Below are 21,039 nucleotides of genomic sequence, written 5' to 3'. Positions count from 1 at the left end.
ACGTCACGACCGGAAGTGACGTCACGAAAGGCAAAAACCTAGAAGTGGGGGGACGCTCAAATACGTGAAGTGACGGCACGACCAGAAGTGACGGCACGAAAAGGAAAAAACCTGTTAAAATAGGTATGTGTTTAATAGTTAGTGTAGCGCTTTTGCGCAGGGGGGACGGCGTCCATCCATTGGTTGAAGATCTCGGCGTCTGTTGGGTACCCTGGCAACGGCGAACCTGGTAGGTGAAGGGGCGTGGTGACCGGCGTGGTGTCCTGCGGCAGTCCGAGAAACTTCCGATTTGAAAATGGTGGACGGCGTTTTGATTGAGCAGGGTGGACGGCGTCCACCCTGGAAAACCCTCGAAAATAAGTGGGGGGATGCCGTCCACCCGCGTGGTACCCCGACTCGTGCCCTGGGTGGGGGTGGGGGCATGCACTCTATGTGCAACAGCTCTATTAAGTGCTCATCATGGTTTGGCCGGCAGTCTTAGTTGGACCAAATCATCATGCACACTTAGCATTTCTCCACCCAGCTGTGTTGTACAGCCAGGTGGAGAAAAGCTAGAGGCTCCCAGGCACTGTCTGGGTGGCAAATCAGACGACTCGGACCAATCCTAGCGCTTCTTGCATGCTGGGAATAATATTCCCAGTATGAGAGTAGCCTCAGAATCTGGCAGCCTGTGCAGTGTGCACCAGCCCTGGATTCGAGGATAAATGCGGTGATCGCAGCGACAGGTAAATTTTTTAAAAATGTTTTATTGTCTGTGCTTATTTTTTTGTATTCCCCCTGCCTCCCCCACGGCTCCTCCACCACTTCAGATCCCAAGCAGCCGCCACTGCATATGACTTAAGCTGCAGTCTGCAGAGGAGTTCCTAATAAGGCCAAAGCTGGTCTGGGCTTGCTTGTATTAGCGTTCAGTTGGGATGTGGACTAGGAGTTCGGACAGGACCATCACTTTGTGATGTGGAGAAGAGTGTTTTGCATATGGATGGCTCCGGTATGTAATGGAGTGGGGTCATTGCCACTGGCTGAGATTAATCCAAAGACTTTACTCTTTACTTTTTTTGCTTTGAAGCTGAAACCGGCAAAGACATACATGTGCTTCACAAGGTCACAGAAGTGACCTTCTCAGTAGAAGGCCGCATTGCTGTATCTTAAGGTTACCCTGATGCAGTCACCCCTTGGAAGAACAGATACAAGTGACTATCTGAGCTCCGTCTTCTCTCAGTAGAAGGCCCCATTGCTGCATCTTTAGGTTAGTAGTCGCCCCTTGGAGGAAGAACAGCAGTGGTTTCTTTATGGGGGCGTAGAGGCGTTGCCCTCGTTTGTTTGACATATTAAAAATGTGGACTCCATTTTTTTTTTTTTTGCCGCAGGCTGCGACTTGACTAGGCAAAGAAGTTACATGGGGAGCCTCTGCTCCAAGCCTGCTTGTTGATTGGCAGGTGCCGGGTCTCCTTGGATTTAAGTGCACATTCGGGTTGGATGGGTGCCTTGCTCTGACATGCGCACTTGAACCCTCGACAGTCTGCAGTGTAGGAACCCAGTGCCAGGGGATTGTTGCCACAGCCCCCAAGGCTCCAAATGATCGTTGGCAGCCCCCGACCCAGCCAATCTTTGTGATGGTGGAGTCGAGGGGGTGGGACCGGGCCTGAGGGAGGTGAGGTCATTGATAACTTGCTCACGGAATGCACGCGAATGCATGCAGGGCTGAAGTGGAGTGTGAGGCAAAGATAAACTCATCCTGTTCGGTGCTGAGAGTCGGACCTGGCGGTGAGTTTGTTTAAACTTTTAGTTTAGTTAAACGGAGTCCCTTTAGAGCTTTAAAATGCAGATTTCTTAGGTAAAACCGGGTATTAAGTGCAGTGAAATGTTGGATTGTGAACTCAGTTTCACCACACATTATCGATTATCCCCTTCCGACAAACCTATTTAAGGAAGCATGAATGTTTTGTGTGTTAGCCGGACACCGTGTTTACTGGCAGTTTATAAAGAAATCTTACATTAATGGCCTTGTGTGTAGCAGCTACTTTGATGTCATTAAAAATGTGTGCCTGCGGGAGAGACAGCTCGAACGTTTATAAAAGAAAGAGTGGTGATCAGCGGCTCAAGAGTCTGAGTCCTGGCTGGCATGACCGTTTAGCCTTTCTTCAAGCACAAAATATAGATACATTATTAATTACAGGGAGCAAAGAAACTGAGAGGCATGCCTGCAGGGTAGCTCCACTGTAAAGCAATGCACAGTCATACTTCCGCCTTCCATGAGCTCTTTTAAAGATACTGACCACAGATGCGGTGGAAGACTGCAGGATGTACACACAGAGATGCGGCCTCCACAAAAACGTATGTTTCCTGAAAGATGTGGTGTTCAATAAATAAAGCGCACACATTATCTGCTCGTGCGGAAAACACCACACAAGCGATTAAGAGCAAATCCTGTGCACACGCAAATGTAGTCTGTGGTCCTAGTGTGAGGACCAGTAAAATTTCTTGGGAGAAAATAGATACTTCAAAGTTCAAAAAGGCCAGATACAAAGATTCGTGTGAGTGAAAGTTTGTTTCTAGGTAAAATATTGGTCAGTACAGAAAATAGTAGCCAGCCGACACGTGTTTCGTCACACTGTGAGGGAGATGTGACTCATCAGGGCTGTAGCGGAGAAAGGAACGCACCCGGTACGTGCGTCTTGTGTGTCGAGCGAGGTCCGGATAACTGATCCATTATCTTTTTCCATTATATTTTACCTATAAACAAACTTTCACTCACACGAACCTTTGTATCTGGCCTTTTTGAACTTTGAAGTATCTATTTTCTCCCAAGAAATGTTACTGGTCCTCACACTAGGACCACAGACTACATTTGCGTGTGCACATAATTTGCTCTTCTTCCCTTTTGGTTTAGGCCTCCCTACACCATCCCAGGGGGTGTTTTTCTTTGGGTTTGTGTTCCCCTGTCCTGATTTTGCACCGCGTGCCTACCGTACAACCCTCTCAACAACAAGATCACACTGCTCAGAGCGCCACTGCTTCCTGCTCTCTTAACAAACCCATTCTCTCTCAAAAACCACACGAGCAATTAATGTGAAAAGGGCAGTGTTGGTGAGCCGAGTATAGATGAAGGGAACTCGCGATGCCCAGAGCCTATCCTATTCTCACACAGGTCCTCCGAACCCCCTCGTGATGTCTAGACTTCGAAGATGACTTTAAGGTGATTGGAAACATTCATTCATTCACAGGCAGCCGGGGTTATCCCAGTAGCTACCTGGAGGAGGTGGAAATGCTCCATTAGTTACATTCTGTTAAATATCCCCCAGGCGCAGCACGTTTACCCGTAAGTTCGGTTGTTGTCTCTGCGCTCTAATGGGTGTCATTGTGCTGAGCCCATGAGGAAAAACAGCCCAATTTACAACCGATGCCCAGGCTGCTGGCACAAGACGCCTCTTAGTTCCCATTTTGATCAGTTACAAAATAAAGAGACGGGCGCTGGAAGCGGGAGTGCAAGAACAGATTTTTATTTCTCATGAGGAGAGCCTGTCATTTCGGACACGCGAACAATGTCTTCAAGAGGTGCTCTAACAAGTTTCTCTGAGGCTCCGTCTTTTATACACAGGTTTACGATGCACAAACATTCCTTATTGCAATAAAGAAACTTTGAAGTACGAAAAGGCACGTTTGGAATCCCAGCTTCAGGCCTATTCCCATTCCTGTCGCTCGGATGTCGTTTCCCCTCCCAAATGTAACATGTGATTGTAATCTTGTAGCCGGACATTCCAACAGGACACGAGGGCAAGAGGGGGTGGTCAGATCTAAGGTTGGGCAGGCGATAAGATCGGGCACTTCAGTTGGTGTATCACGTTTTGCTATGCGGGGCCAGGGGGGGTACATCCATGAGGCTTTGTTTTATGACTTGGGACCGGGTTGAGAGGCCTGGTGTAGCCGGAGGGGGGCGGGGGGGTCATCAGAAGAGGGGAAGGGTGTTCCTGGGAGGAATGCAGGGGGTGTCGGTCAGGCAGGGGTGTCACTTTTAGAGCAGGGTCGCGCAGAGGGAGAGGGTTTTATGGCCTATGCATGAGAGAGCGGGGGTGTTCAACGGGGGGGGGGGCGTGCTGGGGATTTAACAAACGGGCAGAGAGGCCTTGGTGCCTAAAATGGCTGTTGTGTACGTGCGTGCATGGGCCTATGCTGGCGGGATGATGCGGTCAATGCTTCGTGGTATTCGTTCTGCTTACAGCGAGGGGTATGGTGAACACAAATGAACGCCGCTAATGTACATATACATTGTCATTTTCCACAGTCGCCGCTTTTTAACATAAGTTAGTTCATTTCCGTGTTTATCATAACTGACGGGGTGTACATATAGCCATGTGTGGTCAATGAAATAGCGTTTGTCAATACTGGCGGATTGCATATAACCATGTCGAGGTGCAATACAGATGAATTTACATTTGTCGTGATATATATACGAGTCTAGAGATCGGTATACTACTCAGTCGGAGTCAATCAAGGAAATGTTCCGACACATTATGGAACCATGTTCTGACTCTCTCTCTGGCGGTATCAATGTACAGTCAAAAGTGACCGATGAAACATTTTGAAAGCATACAAAGTGGTTGAGGGAGGAATTCAGTTCAATACAATACAAGCAAGTAGTCAGGGGGGGGGTAGAAAGTTCAGAAAGGGGAGGGGGGTCTTCGCCACAGTGTCTTTTTAGCAGCGAGCCATCACTGGTAGGCTCTAGTAGTTCGTTTTCTTCCGTTGGCGCTGTTGAGCACCGGCGGTGGAGCTATAGGTCCAGCTCGGATCCATCCTTACACGTCGCAGGGTGCGATCTGTCCTCTGCTGTTAGACCACAGTCCTGTTTCCTAACTAATCTTTTTAAGGGTGCCTCATGCTGGGCACCTGCATTTCTTTCTCCTTCCGTGGCAAACCCTATTCTACCTAAATGCTGTTCTTCTTCTCTGAGTCAAAATCCATGTGAAAAAAAGGGGAGGGTTGTCGGATAATCGAGGGAAGAGAGGGCGGAGTGGGATCAGATCTTTGAGACAAACCAAGGGAGCAAAGGATAACGAGCAGGCAGGCCCATCAATCGGGCTCAAAGGGGCGGGGACTTCTGGCACGCGTGGGTCAGCAAGCAGAGGGCTTCAAGGCAGCCCTCCATCCTTTCATTTTCCGTGTTTGAGAGTGGTGCCTCGTCCCGCGTCTCGTTGCTCTGCGGCTCCACCTTTGGTCGAGGTCACATGTGCTTCATGATCTGCGGCTAGGCTGTGCGTCACGTCCGGCCCCTCTCCTCCGGTGATTGTGTATCTTTGAATGGGTACAAAACAAGCTTTAGAGAACTGGCAGGAGAAGACATTTATACATTTCAATTCCGCCCCCAATCTTAAGTAGTTGGGGATACGTTCATCGGTCACGGTCAGAAGTTATCACTATGGAGTATGTATGCGGGCATTTCTACTGAGTTTGTACTAAGTCTATTTGGCGTTCATTCATGACGTATATGGAGAGAAGTCAGACTCCTATCAACTGCGTATTCCATCAAACTCGAAATCGGATCCTTCGGTAGAGACTCGTCTTTCTAACCCAAGCCGTGGCAGTCTTCTATCATCATGAGAGAGGGACAGAGGCTAAACATTCTTTTCTCAGGGAGCAACGGTTAATCAGGGTCATCAGTTATACTTCGGGATATGGAGCTGGGGTCAATCGGGAGAAACGAGGACGCTTTGGACATCCGTACTTGGGTGCAGAGAGGTGGGGCAATCCGGGCATTGGGGATTGTGTTTCTAACGAACTGAGAACAGAAGGCCACTGACATATAGTCCCCTTATAAAAAAGGCCAGATTAGGGGACATCAGTCGTCTTACCTGTCCTTTCCTTCTTAGCCAATTCAAGTTCCATCATTTTACAGAAAGGAGAGGTAGTAATATGGCAAATTACAATTGTTTTAGTTTCTGTCAATTTTGCCGAACACCTTTGTGTTCAAAAACCAATTAGGCTTGTGCCGGCGGGGCACAACGTTACCACACAAAGGAAGAGGGAACAGGGGGACCCTCAGAGAGAGAGAGTCGTCCGCATTTTAAACGAACTATTCGGTACACGTACGACATGGAGAGAGAGAGAAAGAGAGAGAGAGAAACGTGTACAATAATAGGCCATTTAGTGCGCACACAACACAGAACAGCAGGGGTCAAGTTATATAGAAACACAGGCTGAGGGATGACGTAGATCCATACATTACGTACACATGAATTCAGGCGGGGGGGAATAGTACATGTATTATATACAAAAATCAAAGACAAAACATAGAACAGTACTTGGCCAAAAAGATTTCTTCCTGCATGCTGCGCATCCTTAGTATCCTACTTAATTCATCTGGCTGCCTTTGCTGGTGGCCTCGGTTGCAAATACTTACACCTTTGTCAATTGTTCGGGAACTAACCTGGTCGGGCTAATACTCACGGTGGGATCTTCGAATCATTTTTAGCGAATGGGTATCCAGGCTGAGGCAACGGAGGGTGTCAGTCGGGAGAACAATGGGGCAGCTTTGAGTTTCATGTCTATGAGGGTGCAAGAAGGAGGTGGTGAATCTTAAACATTGACAATATTCCTAGTCTTCCAGGAGGAGGGTACTTGGGTAAACCTCACCCCGGAATATTCCTGAACCTTTTCCTATTTAGTTACCGTATGAATTTACTCATGGGTGCACGTCATTCTTGGTTGCATTATTTGGGGTGCCGGTTGGAGTCATATTTTGTCATACTGCAATAACCCGCCAAGTTTCTGCTTCAGGCCACCCTCCCAGTTGCTGGGTTCAGAGAGAGAGAGAGTCGTTTCTAAGTAAGGGAATGCTATATCTTTGTTTGTTCGTCGTGTATAGGCACCATGTTCAGACCCCTTTTCCCCATTCCATCGGCCGTTCGATCATCACTTAAGTCATACATAAAACATTTCTCTTATCAATCCAAACGTGTGCAACGTGTATTCAGTCGAGCTATACACATCAGGGCATACACGCGTGCATTCATATCACACAAATTCGTCACGTTCTCAGGGGCAGTCCCCATAGACAATATACAATTTTTCCGTGCGGAACCATGGCGTGTTGCATAGGTCTTCTCCATACTTTAGTCGACGTTCCGATGTGACCTGCAGAAAAGAAGGGAAAAAAGAAGGGGTGGGGGCAGCGTTTTAAAACACATCAGCGCGCATAAACCCGAAAATGCTTTTACATACCACATACTCGACCTATCTCCGCGGGATGCAGTCCCTTTCGTCTCGGCGTTTAAGCCCAGAGGGACCGGTAGTGCGGGAGAGATAATCATTGATGGACTGTATATTGCATAGATCGCCCAAGTGTGGTATTACGGATCGTGTGTAGGGAAGGGTCAAAACAAAGGGCAGTCAGTGTAAAGTGGGGGGTGAACTCGTGCTCTCCTTCGAGGAGGAGGGATGGTCTACAGTGGTACAGGGTCGTTTTTGTTCATCAGGCACGGAAACTAGAGGGGCTAGGTGGCATTCCTTCGGAGTGGCTTAGGGGCATCTGAAACAACTTCCCTGATACATGTGGCACATAAAGTAAAGGCTAAATACCGGGACCTTTATCGATTGCTTTACGTTGCACAAAAATAAAAATATATTAAAAAAAACACACACACAACAAACCAGGACCATTCACATTTGCAATATTTCTGTGTACTTTGCTTTTTAACCTTTAAGTAATCGAGTTGCTTCATTTCACCTGTATTTTACTTATATCGGAAACAGTGGCCATTTATTCGAAACTTACCAATCTAAGCGCTACAACTATGTTTGCTTTTCAAAAAAACATTTATTTAAAAATGTTGGCGCACAAATACGGGCCTACAACCACGTGGGCCGGCCACGGAGCAGACTGGAACTGTACCTGAGGGGATATTTATTTGAGGAAAACGTAACGGAGTCGGTGGTCGTTGATTTCATAAAGGTGCGACAAGTGCAATAAAATCATATCGAAAATTCATTGTGGGCAAGTACCATAAGTGTCGAAAATTTGAACTTTCAATAATACGGTAATCAATGACGCGTCAGAACTTAATATCAATTCATTGTCCGAATGTTCAATCAGTACCCATCCCCTCCCGCCATGCGCTTCAAAAACTGCATACATATCTCATGATATCAAGGCTGAGCAACCGGAACACAACAGGGAGTTGCGAGTTTCATTTGTACTGGCGCCATTTTGGGTGAGGTCAGGCAGGTCCAAGTATAGTCAAAATGTCTCCACCAACTCGTGGTTGGACCAGAGCCTCTTTCGGCAGTCCAAAAGTTTCGTTAAAGGGCAACAGAAGGGGCCGTCGATATGAACCATCAGTCAAAGGGGGGAGGGAGGCAACAATCTTTCCTACCGGGTCATACTGGTGTTCCACCGGAACTGATCAAATTGGTAGTCTGCAGGATTTTGGTCTTTCAAACTGAGGCTGGCGCCAGCATGAGAGCGCCAACGTCTCGTGGCTACGTCTTGGTCGTTCCGCGGGCAATCATGGCAGTCATTCCCCATCGGGGGGGGCCGCGGGGGTCGGGGGCCCCTGCAGTTCTCATAGAATCTTCATAGCTGAGGAGAACGCTTCTGGACGGGGGACTCATTTTCTAGCTGACAAGCGACCAGGCCATCTTTGCACGCCAGGCCCAATCCTGCAGAGTCGACCGTCATTTTATGAGTTCCGCGGCAACCTGCAGTCACTGGATCGCAAGAGCAGACGGACTCCAGCCTGTCGGGCGTGGCGTTGCACCGCAAGAGTGGACGAACCCTTGTCGGGTGAGTGGAGCGTTGGAGGTGCAGCTGAGGGGCCTCCACCTGGGGAGGTGGGAGAGGCTCGTCCGCGCCGCCTCTCCCTCCCAGTGCACCCCACGCCGTCTCCTGGCGCTGACATTCGTGATGGCCGGACCAGGCGATGATAGAGGGGGGGGGGGGTCGGAGGCATAAGCAAGACATCCCCCCCCCCCCGTGGCCTGCAAGGCGCCAGAAGAGGAGGATTGAAAGACCAGTACATTTCGGGCCATCCACCCCACGACCTCTCCGGCCGATGGCGGCCAGCCGGGCCCCGCCCTGCACGTGTCGAGGCCTCGTCTTCCGGATGGGCGTAACCGTGGACCTGTTGCACTTCGGGAGCTTCCGGAATGGGGGTAGGTATCTGCTGACTTGTATCTATCTTATGTTACCGTTATTGGGCGTGGCGGGCGGTGGGACAGACATGTTTGGAGCAGTGAGGGGCGGCGGAGCCTAGCTACCTCGTGGCTGCAGTGATGTCAAGCTTGGCTTCTCTCACCACTTTCATGTTTCTTATTGCGGGCTATTTCTAACGTTTCTTATTTCTAGCGAAGTCAAAAAAACTCATCAGTGGCCTACTGATTTTGCTCGATTTCTTTTTCCTTCCTTTTCTAGTGTGTTTCGTGCTAAAGTTTCTGTTAACAGGATACGGTGATTACTTCGTATTTTACATATGTCCTTTTTATTAGGGGCGCCCTCCGGTTGAGCCAGATGATCTACCTCTAATAAATGGTCCGGGTGGAACTAGTTTACCAATCAGTGGGGAGTAGATAGGCATGACAGATTACAACGGGGGACAAAGGTCCGCATTACCTACCCTTCACTACTTGCAAAGACTAGACAGAATATTTCTATTCCACGTTATTTGCAAACAGAGAATACCTCAAAAGAACTATTCCTTGAACAATAAATGTCCAGACAATCAATCAATCAGTGGGGAGAAAAACAGGCATGACGGATTACAACGGGGGACAAAAGTCCGCATTACCTATCCTTCGCTATCTGCAAAGGGAGACAGAATATTCCTATTCTTCTCTGTTTGTAGACAGGGAATATCTCAAAAGAGCGATAATCGATAAAAAAATCGATAACAAACAATCAGTGGGGAGAAAGATAGGCATGACGGATTACAATGGGGGACAAAAGTCTGCATTACCTACCCTTCACTATCTGCAAAGGGAGACAGAATATTCCTATTCTTCCCCGTTTGTAGACAGCGAATGTCTCAAAGAGCAACAGAGCAACCAATCAATCAGTGGGGAGAAAAACAGGCATGACGGATTACAACGGGGGACAAAAGTCCGCATTACCTATCCTTCACTATTTGCAAAGAGAGAGGAACGTTCCTATTCGTCGCTGTTTGCAAATAGAGAATGTCTCAAAGAGAACCAATACTTCAAGTAGCAACCAAGGCTAAATGAACCAATCAATGAACAATACCAGTATTTAAATACCGATTCCAATATAAACAATCAATCACTCAATCAATCAGATGGATAAAGTCATCCTATCAATCAGACGTAAAGACGTCCTACTTAACCTTACCCGGACCGGACCGTGTGGACAGTTCTTCGCCTTCCCTTTCCAGCGCCCGATCGTTCTCTTACTCCATGTTTTTACCGCAGCATTCCTGTGGGATCCCAGTCAGGACAGTAGGTCGCTTGAGAGAGGTCCGTTCGGAATCGGTGAAGTTCATTCAATCGGCAGCCGGACGAGGGCCCTCTCAAGGCAGGTATACTCCAATCGTTCAGATGTTCACCCCATCGTCTGGACCTCTCTTACCGGACCTTATGTCGCTGATGGGCCCCGCGTTGGGACGCCAATTGAGGAAAAACAGCCCAATTTACAACCGATGCCCAGGCTGCTGGCACAAGACGCCTCTTAGTTCCCATTTTGATCAGTTACCAAATAAAGAGACGGGCGCTGGAAGCGGGAGTGCAAGAACAGATTTTTATTTCTCATGAGGAGAGCCTGTCATTTCGGACACTCGAACAATGTCTTCAAGAGGTGCTCTAACAAGTTTCTCTGAGGCTCCGTCTTTTATACACAGGTTTACGATGCACAAACATTCCTTATTGCAATAAAGAAACTTTGAAGTACGAAAAGGCACGTTTGGAATCCCAGCTTCAAGGCCTATTCCCATTCCTGTCGCTCGGATGTCGTTTCCCCTCCCAAATGTAACATGTGATTGTAATCTTGCAGCCGGACATTCCAACAGGACACGAGGGCAAGAGGGGGTGGTCAGATCTAAGGTTGGGCAGGCGATAAGATCGGGCACTTCAGTTGGTGTATCACGTTTTGCTATGCGGGGCCAGGGGGGGTACATCCATGAGGCTTTGTTTTATGACTTGGGACCGGGTCGAGAGGCCAGGTGTAGCCGGGGGGGGGGTCATCAGAAGAGGGGAAGGGTGCTCCTGGGAGGAATGCAGGGGGTGTCGGTCAGGCAGGGGTGTCACTTTTAGAGCAGGGTCGCGCTGAGGGAGAGGGTTTTATGGCCTATGCATGAGAGAGCGGGGGTGTTCAACGGGGGGGGCGTGCTGGGGATTTAACAAACGGGCAGAGAGGCCTTGGTGCCTAAAATGGCTGTTGTGTACGTGCGTGCATGGGCCTATGCTGGCGGGATGATGCGGTCAATGCTTCGCGGTATTCGTTCTGCTTACAGCGAGGGGTATGGTGAACACAAATGAACGCCGCTTATGTACATATACATTGTCATTTTCCACACCCAAAGGTGCTTTTATCCATTTCAAATGCAGACCCGCACATCTCTGCAGCATGCACCAGTCACAGGCTCAATACGCTGTCAGTCATAGATGATGCAGATTTTGGGAGACTGTTTTTTTTTTTGTCCACCAGGTAATGGCAATATATTAGCTTCCATTGCTTAAAACCTTTGATTCCAATGATTTTTAAGGAGAAAATGGATTCCTCACATCTTTTTTTCTGTAAGTTCTACAGATTCCTAAATGTGGAGGCATGGGTAGGACAAAAAAGAGTGAATGTTTGTAAACTAAAGATATACTGTTTCTAACACCACATAATGCAACATGGAAAATTCCCTTGTCTTTTTAAAGTGGCTTCCTTTAATGAACCTGAATAGCTTTCTTTATTCAGCCCTGTCATGCTACCAACTACCCGGGTTAGTGTCCCTTAACCCCACCCATATCTAATAAACGAGCACAAGCCATTAATTCATCAAATGCATGTGATGTTTTCGAAAATAACACAAAATAGCACCATGTTGTATATTGTGTGGATATTAGATTAGGGTGCATACCCAGCATACATACAGGTTCATGGAGAAATGTCTCCCATGTTCTCTTCAATCACTCTCCGTGTTGTACTCATCATTGTTATCTCGAAGTCATTTATGAAGTTCTGTGGTTATACTGAATAGGACGCTACCTAAGTCAGTATAATATGAAATCTATTGATATCACAACTATACTTTCACAATTGCTTTATTAACCTTCTTGCTTTCTCAAATTTGCTTGAAAATAGACAATTTGTCCACTCTTTTTTCAAAATTTTCTCTGGGGGATACCCTCCACCCAACCCCCGTTAGGATCATTCACTACACTCACTCACCACAGGGCACTCAGTTCCAACGTTTAAACCCCGCCACTTTCAAATGTCACCAGCTGCCACTGAAGAAAAGATAGGGAGGACTATTTAACTCAGTCTTCTCTCTGTAGAAGGCCACATTGCTGCTTCTTTAGGTTACCCTGATCCACTCACCCCTTGGAAGGAGAGACAGGAGTGACTATCTGAACTCAGTCTTCTCTGAGTAAAAGGCAGCATTGCTGCATCTTTAGGTTAACCTGATAAGGTAGACGCCTTGGAAGAAGAGACCCTGATAGGATCATATTGTGATGTGAGCAACTGATTTTTCTTTCCACTACTACCAGCGGCACTTTGTTGAGTTAAAATATGTGTTTTTCTTTTAAAAAGGTACATCTTACTGTATTCTCGTCCCCGGGGCCTACTAATGGAAATACATGCCCTGAATGTGAATGTGTAACTGGTGATTTCTGCGAGTACAGTAGACAGGGTAATTCATATATGTCCTGCTTCATCACCCAGAAAAGACATCCGTGTTTTGCATGCGGGGCCACTGCTCGCACGTGAAACAAATATATGTCATGGTAGACACTACTCATTAATTATATTCATTAGACATGCGATGTGATGCTGGGCGCCATATTAATGTCACGTGAAGGGAATACATCGCTCCATGATGAAGACTAATGGGGCTTTGTTTTACGCAAGGAGCGCCGCGGGCGCGCGGGAGTACCTGGTGAGTACACGCTGCTCGCTGACGTCACCGACCGCTTCGGGGAGGAGAGGGCCGGCTTGGGCTCTTGATCTTTCTGGACTTTCTTGGCTCCTGAAAAAAATAAAGAAAAATAAATCAACACTCAACGACACCACAAAAAAGGGAAAAACGTTTAATATGAATTGGAAAATACTGCATGATCACACAAGTAGGAGCACTTTAATCTGAATAACCCTTGTGTCGTCGGCTGGCATGATATCCTGCAACATATCTTGGAGGCCAAGCAGCCTGCAGGAGACAGTTGCGGATGTTGCAGTCCAAGGCGTTTGTACTTTTCTGAAGTACAAAAGCATCACAACATGTATGTACGGTAGCATGTGAAAAGGGCAGAAAAAAACCTATATTGGAAAAAACACAGAGTATAGTTGTCGGGTGTCATGTCAGCAACGATGTTTTAGTTCATATTTGTGTAGCCTCTGTTTTTCACGTCCTATGTCCTCACGTGGAATCGTGCACACTCGTGGAAATGACAACACACGTGCAGGCAGAGTGAATGAGTGAGGTTCGTTGACTGCTCTGCCTTCAGTATCTGTACCTCGAGGAGGGTTTTAGTGGCCTCTATGCCGCCCCGCAGGATTTACTGACAATCAATGGAAACAACTCCTTCGGGGCGCCTGTCTCCAGCGACAATCCATCCCCTTCCGTCACCGCAGGCTTCTTTTGTTAGCCTCTTACATGTTCCTGTCCGACAGGGTTTCCTCCAGACAACAAATGTTTATTGCCGCCCAGCCCAGTGGCACTCGTTTTATCAGCTCCAGAGAAGGGAAGCTGCCAGGATCCGAGCCTGTGGCCAGGAGGTTAACACAGCTGCCTGTGGTGGTTGCATTAGTACAGATCAGGTTAATTCACTGCCTAAACACGATCTGAGTGGAACTGTTCCTTTAAATTGGGAACTATTAACACCTGTAATTTATAGTGCTTAGAAGCGATAGGACTGCAGTTCGAAGAGCTGTGGACGGCCCTTTGCAGAGGTTGACTGATCACCTTTCTCAATGCTGCATTTGCATGTTACACTAGTACTAATAAGGCAAAATCTTTCCAGAGACTGTTAGGCGTATATAAAAATGTCAAACTAATAAAGTATCAGAAAATATATTGCATTATGCTGCAGAATTTCTTTTTGCTGCATAATTTAGTCAACACTGCGGCATAATTTTGCCCTCCTTTGCTACATAATTCCAGTGTCCCCAAAGCAGGCAGCACATGTTAAAAGTGCTAGTGCATGAAGCAGAGAGACTGTGAAGTTTGCAAACTTAGGGCTAGATGTAGGTAATTGCAAATTTGTTATTTACCACCAACTATTACGAATCCTTTGAGCCCAGAAGCACTGTTTGAAGTGCTTCCTACATTTCATTTACCGATTCGGTAAATACCGAATCGGTAAATTATGATTTGGTATATACCGAATCGGTAAATACCGATTCATTATTTACAGAATCGGTAAAATAGCCTCCTACATAGGAAAAGGCTTTTACCAGTGCCGGACTGGGAACCAAAACCGGCCCTGGCAAAGTGCTTGGCCGGGCCCCACTCAGGGGGGTTGGAGGTGCCGCCGAGCGCTTTGCTAGGGTCGGTTTTCGGCCAATTTTGTTGCAGGGACGATTTTGCAGCTATGCTGCAAAAACGGCCCTGTAATAAAATCGCCCCCCAGGGGCCCAAAACCGGCTCCCACCCTTGCGGCGCACCGGGGGATTGCCCGGTGCCCGCTGTGGCCAGTCCGGGCCTGGCTTTTACCGGTCGGTAACGGCCGATTTTGGCCATTACCGACCAATAAAAGCCTACCTACATCTGGCCCTAAGTTTGGTGTGCGTGCAAATTCTGCATTGCTGATTCCTGGTGAGTTGCAGACACTACTGCTGAAACAAGGCCAACGGAGGGACCAATGGGTGAGACGGACTGGCCTCAAGGGCAGGGACGGTTTTAGCACTGGTGGCGCCCAGTGCAACAATGTTAGTTGGTGCCCCCCAATGACCACCTCCGCCACGGATTACCTCTCTACCACCCTGTAAAAGTGCCCCATCAAGTCTCAATAACCATAGTCACTCAAATGCATTTGATTTACAGCGCCACTCATACCAGTGTAGGGAGTCAGAGCACTTTACATCTCACACATTACACAGAGACAAACAATTATACATGTGTTAATCACTGTATAGTAAATGTTTAATAAGACTAAGGAATACGAGGTGTAGGAGTCACATGACAACCATACTAGTAGGCAGTATAGTTTAATAGTGATTGGTCTAAAGAACACAAACTCAGAATTTAAAACGTAATACCATGGTTGGGGGTTCTTGTTAATAATCAAAACTGATTTTTATCCAAAAGAACACTTTTTGCAACATTAGGATAATCAAAGACTGAGAGAAAAAACCATAACACTCTAATTTATACTTTGCAGTTTGCATGCAGCTCTTAGATGACAGCTAATAGCTCACTGTTCTTTGTTAGGATTTGAACTTATAAACTGCAAGTAACAAAAGGATCTCTCTGACAAAAGCAGTAACCAATTGACCTATTTACATCATGTGCACATTGTGATCTGAATGGTACATGTTCTTTGCAGTAGGCACATTAACCGTCAGAGCTACCTTTCCATGAGTCAAAACTTCCAGTAGACAAAACTCCATCTCTCTCCAGGAAAAACATTAATCACCAGAGTTATCATGACATTTTTATTTTTGCAGAAAACTGCTGGAGGCCATGAAGGATGCAGCAAGTGCTTTTAAATCCATAATATACTTGCAAACACAACGCCCCCACCCAAAGTCAGCGTCCGGTGTGGCCACCCTTCTCAAGGGTCCTGTGACCTCAGTGACAGAGTCACTGTCGTTCTAGGGAATGCTCCTTCATAGGCCTGCCCGCAAGACTGGAGGTGAACTTCAGCATGGATTGTGGTGGACAGGCCTTTAAAGATAACCCACACTTGCCACTGCTAGTACCACCTACTCGTGCTAAGACACCAGGGCTTTGAAGGTCTTGCGGGGCCTTCTCAGGTCCAGCACAGGAATGTGCTCCCTCAGGAGAGTAGTCTGGTGGACTGGTCATGAAGGCTGAACCTGGTTCCTCAGTTCCAAATTCAGAAGCTCTGACCATAGTTCCACATCCTCTCCCCCACTGAACACCATACTGCCCCACTGAGAGAAACTCACACTGCCTTCCACTACAACCCAATTGTGCCCTGCTTTAAAAACCTGGATGAGATTCAATTTAAATTGTTCACTAGAGAAGAGCAATATGCTGCCTAAAAAAAAAGTAACATCCTAGAAAAAGCAAACACTCATAGGGAATGCAAGATTAAGTAAAGCATGTGAAATGTAAGCAAGAACAACATTTACCTTAATGCTTTTACACTCACTATTCAGAAATCAGTGAATGCTTTTGCCTGAAAAGTTAAGGACAGGGCCGGACTGGCTACCGGGCAGTTAGGAATGCTGCTGAGCTGGGGGGTGATTTCGTTAATGGGGACCTGCGTGAGCTAAACAAAATTCGTTTTGCTTTCAGTATTTCGCAGCACACGCAGGTCTCCATTGACGAAATCAGCCTCCACTGCAGTTAAATCAGGCAGCAGCTCGGCAGCATTCCTAACTGCCCGGTAGCCAGTCCGGCCCTGGTTAAGGACATGACTACAGGGCACCGAATGGCCCATTTCAATGTCCATTGCTTACATCCTTACAAAACCTAAGCAGTATGGTAAAAAGACCACATCCGTGAACACAGAGCTGCGGTACACATTTTGTTTTCCAATCCATCCATCAATCAGGCATTGCAGTACCTCCAGGAATGGTGCACTTCCCCACCTGGGGAAAACAATGCTTGTAAAGAAAGAATCAATGCTGTGTAAAGAAAGAAAAGAAAAGAAAAGTAGCGCTTCACTGGCAAACTCTGTAAAGTTGAGCTAGTGTGTTTGGCTGTGAATAAAATCAATCTGGCCACTTTGCTACAACTGTCTTGCTTTATTTAGTTATTTATTTATTTTTCATATTTGGAACCTTTATACCTGAGGCTGCAATTTTCAATAGAAAAATGTCAGAAAAAGAAGACATTTCCAGCAAAAGTGTTTTTCTTTTTTGGATCCATCTCACAGGGGAACAAATAAACAAAAGGAGGAAAGAGACACCTTTCTTTCAATTTGATAGGTGTGGGTGTCAGGGGAACATGAGGACCAGTGGGGTGTTGCAATTGTGCGGGGACACATGCTGGTAGGCTGAGTTGGAGGCCCTGGGCAACTGCCCATGCCTAGCGCTGGCCCTGAATAGGGGGGGGGGGGGTTGTAACAGCCCAAACCCCCCCCCCCCAGCTCCCCCCAAGCTACGCCCTTGATAAACAGTAGTAGCTGGTCTGTGGTGAAATAACCTGCTGCTACAACAAGATTGGTTTCACGCGCTAGTAATGCAGAGGCAGTCACCACCTGGTTGCTGCTGGCTTGCACACACACGTGCTTTGGAGTGTAAACACCTGCAGGATAATGCTTTATACTGCCCTTCAAATCGAGTTCTGGGCTGTAACATATAACATTACCCAATATAATGTTACTCAATTTACTAACCTCTTAAGGATTAAATGGATGAGCTGGGATTGCCAAATCGCGACAGATGATAAACGTGAGTGCTTAACTCGCTGAGCCATCTTCCAGGAAAAACAAACGGAGAACTAGGGAACAGTGTCAGTTCAGAGTGATTAACAGGGAAATGTGCCTCTGGTAACAGAAACATTTTATCATAAGAACAATAGTTACTTACCTGTAATCTGTGGTTCTCCAGTATCGGTGTCTTTCATAGATTCACATGCCTGAATCATTCCCCGTCGTCGGAGTGGGAGTCCCACGGTACATAAAAAAGCAATAATATGCAATAATATCCATAGAAAAACTTGGTGACAACCAACCAGGAAGTAAAGTAGCCCAAAGCTACCAGATAAAAAACTTCCACACCCGTGACTATCTTAGTCATTTTGAATAGTCCGAACAGCAGCCAATCAGGCGACAGCACCCACCAGAATGTTCTTCCCAGAGGCACAGGCTCTCAGATTTTCTCGCACAGGAGTGAAGCTAAAACTTCCCAAGCCTAAAGCCTCTGAGGGGAGGTGGGCAGGTTCCATGTGAATCTCTGAAAGACACCAATACTGGAGAACCACAGATTACAGGTAAGTAACTATTGTTCTACTCCAGTATTGGGGTGTCTTTCATAGATTCACATGCCTGAATCAGAGTAGATAGCAGGACCAAAAGAATGCTGGGAAGACACCATTTGTAGCATAGTTTGTACATAGCAAGTATATACATTTACATAATAAATTGCCAACATTCATATATGCATGAATCAACTTGCAATCACATGATAATGTACTCAATAAATGGCATGGAATAAGCGTCTGGAAAGCAGTACAGAGGAGGAGGGAAACAGAGGCTCACCTTATCTGAAAAGATTGCGTAGAACCGCTTGACCCACTGAAGAATCAGCATCGCTGGTCGCATCCAAGCAATAATGCTTGGTGAAAGTATGTCTGCTGGACCAGGTAGCTGCTCTGCAGATCTGCTGAAGGGGAACTCCAGCAAAGAGAGCAGTCGAGGAAGAAACAGCGCTTGTAGAATGAGCTCTTGGCGTGGTCTGTAAAAGTCTTCCTACTTGTATATGGCAAAAATCAATAGCTGCTGAAATCCATCTAGCTATGGTTTGTTTAGACACTGCTTGTCCTTGTCGCATTTTTCCATGGGCAACAAACAGTTGATCAGATTTGCGGATGACCGAGGTCCTTTGCAAATAGAATTTTAAACATCTTATGATGTCAAGGGTATGTAATGCCCACTCCGCAGGGGGTTGCAGATCAGGAAAAAAGTCTTTAAGATAACTGGTTCGTTCAGGTGAAAATCCGAAGGCATCTTAGGCATGAACCTTGGGTTTGTACGTAGTATCACAGAATTGGATCCGAAATGGAAGAACAGGGACTTGACTGTGAAGGCTTGAACATCACTGACTCTTCTGGATGAAGTCAATGCCAGCAGAAGAGATCCCTTCCATGTAAGGAATTTCAAATCCACCTTATGAATTGGCTCAAATGGGTGGCGCATGAGCTGTGCTAACACTACATTAAGATGCCATGGAGGAGGTGGACGACGTACAGGAGGAAACATTCTGAATAGCCCTTTAAAGAACTGTTGTATTATTCTTGAAGAATAAAGCGAGGTGGTCCCATCTTGTCCGTACCTTGAAATGGCCGCTAGAAAGACTTTCAAAGTTGCATGAGATAAACCTGATCTTGCCAGGTGCAAGAAGTAAGGCAATATCTGATCCGGTGTTGCCTGGAGAGGGTGAATCCCAGCAGATTGACACCAAACGCAGAACCTTTTCTATTTCAGCCTGTATGTTTTTATCGTTGCAGGAGCTCGTGCGTTAGCTAGCACCTCCTTACAATCCACAGAGATATTCAGGTGTGCGAATTCAAGGTGTTCAGGTGCCAAGCTGCTAATTTCAGAGAGGCCGGATCCGGATGGCAAATCTGCCCATTCTGGATTGAGAGGAGATTCGGTATTGGTCGAAGCTGTATTGGATCACACTCCGAGAGGAGAAGAATTTCGGTGAACCAGTATTGGCGAGGCCACCTGGGGGCGATGAGAATGGGCGACACGGTTCTCTCTTCATCTTCCGGAGAACCCTGGGAACCAACGGTATCGGAGGAAAAGCGCAAGCGTATATTTGAGACCAGTTGATCGAAAAAGCATTCTCCTGAGAGTCTCTGTGGGGATGCCAGCTTGCAAAGAACAGGCATTTGCTGTTCTTCTTGGTTGCAAAGAGGTCTAGATCGGGATGACCCCACTTTTGGAAGATCCGATCCGTTGTTGCTTGATGTAGCTCCCATTCATGGGTGGACACCGTTGATCTGCTGAGGGTGTCCGCCAACGCATTTGCAATTCCCGGTACATGAACAGCCAAGAGATTGATCCTGTGTTGTATCGCCCATGTCCATATTTCTTGGGCTTCCTGAGATGGAAGAGCCTACCTCGTTCCTCCCTGTTTGTTCAAGTAGTGCATACTTGTGGTGTTTTCTGTGCACACCAATACTGTGGCCCCTTGAATGATTGCTCGAAAGGATTTGAGAGCTAAGAAGATGGCTCTTAGCTCTAGCATGTTGATGTGCCAGGCCCTTTGATGAGGACTCCATCTCCCGCTGACCTTCAGCCCCTGAAGATGTGCTCCCCAACCTTCGAGAGATGCATCTGTGGTAATTGTGTAACTCGGTGCGTCTTGAAGGAAAGCACATCCCTTCTGCAGATTTCTGTCTTGGATCCACCAGACAAAAGCTTCTCGCATCCGAGGAGTGATGTGAATGAGATCCTCAAATGAACCAGAGACTTGCAGCCATTGAATGTTGAGTTCTTCCTGCAGAGGCCTCATTCTGAGGCGGCAATTTGGAATCATTGGGATGCAAGAAGAAACCATTCCCAAAAAAGACTTGAACTGTCGGACTGAAACTGACCGTCTTGACAGCAACATTTGAGCCATGTTTTGTATGCTTTCTTGCCTTTCGTCCGAGATGAAAGCACGGACCAGTTGTGTGTCCACGGTTGCTCCCAAGAATGTCTGTTTTTGGGACGGAACAAGGCGTGACTTGTTGAGATTGATAGAGAGTCCCAACGACTGGAAGAGAGACAGACATCGTTGTACATGGATGTTTGTGTTTGAGAAGGAACTCGCCTTGATAAGGCAATCGTCCAAGTAGGGAAATATTTGAATTCCCTCCAGCCGGAGGTACGCTGCTACCGGAGCTAAGACCTTTGTGAACACTCTTGGTGCCGATCGTAGCCCAAAGGGGAGGACTTTGAACTGAAAATCTCTGCCAGCCACTCTGAAACGCAGGAACTTCCTGTGACGGGGTAAAATGGGAACGTGAAAGTACGCATCTTGAAGGTCAA

General features: G+C 47.0%; 1 protein-coding gene across 1 annotated transcript in view; it reads right to left on the bottom strand.

The window, feature by feature from the left end:
- The window catches only part of MTUS2 (microtubule associated scaffold protein 2), a 1,701,731-nt gene that overhangs the window by 444,366 nt on the left and 1,236,326 nt on the right, over positions 1 to 21,039 (bottom strand). The window contains exon 10 of the mRNA XM_078657132.1: positions 13,086 to 13,178. Within this exon, the coding sequence (XP_078513258.1) occupies positions 13,086 to 13,178 (93 nt within the window). The remainder of the gene's footprint in view (positions 1 to 13,085; positions 13,179 to 21,039) is intronic.

This window comes from Lissotriton helveticus, chromosome 8, assembly GCF_964261635.1.
Source record: "Lissotriton helveticus chromosome 8, aLisHel1.1, whole genome shotgun sequence".
NCBI classification, from domain to species: Eukaryota; Metazoa; Chordata; class Amphibia; order Caudata; family Salamandridae; genus Lissotriton; species Lissotriton helveticus.
This window is presented reverse-complemented; position numbering and strand designations above follow the sequence as displayed.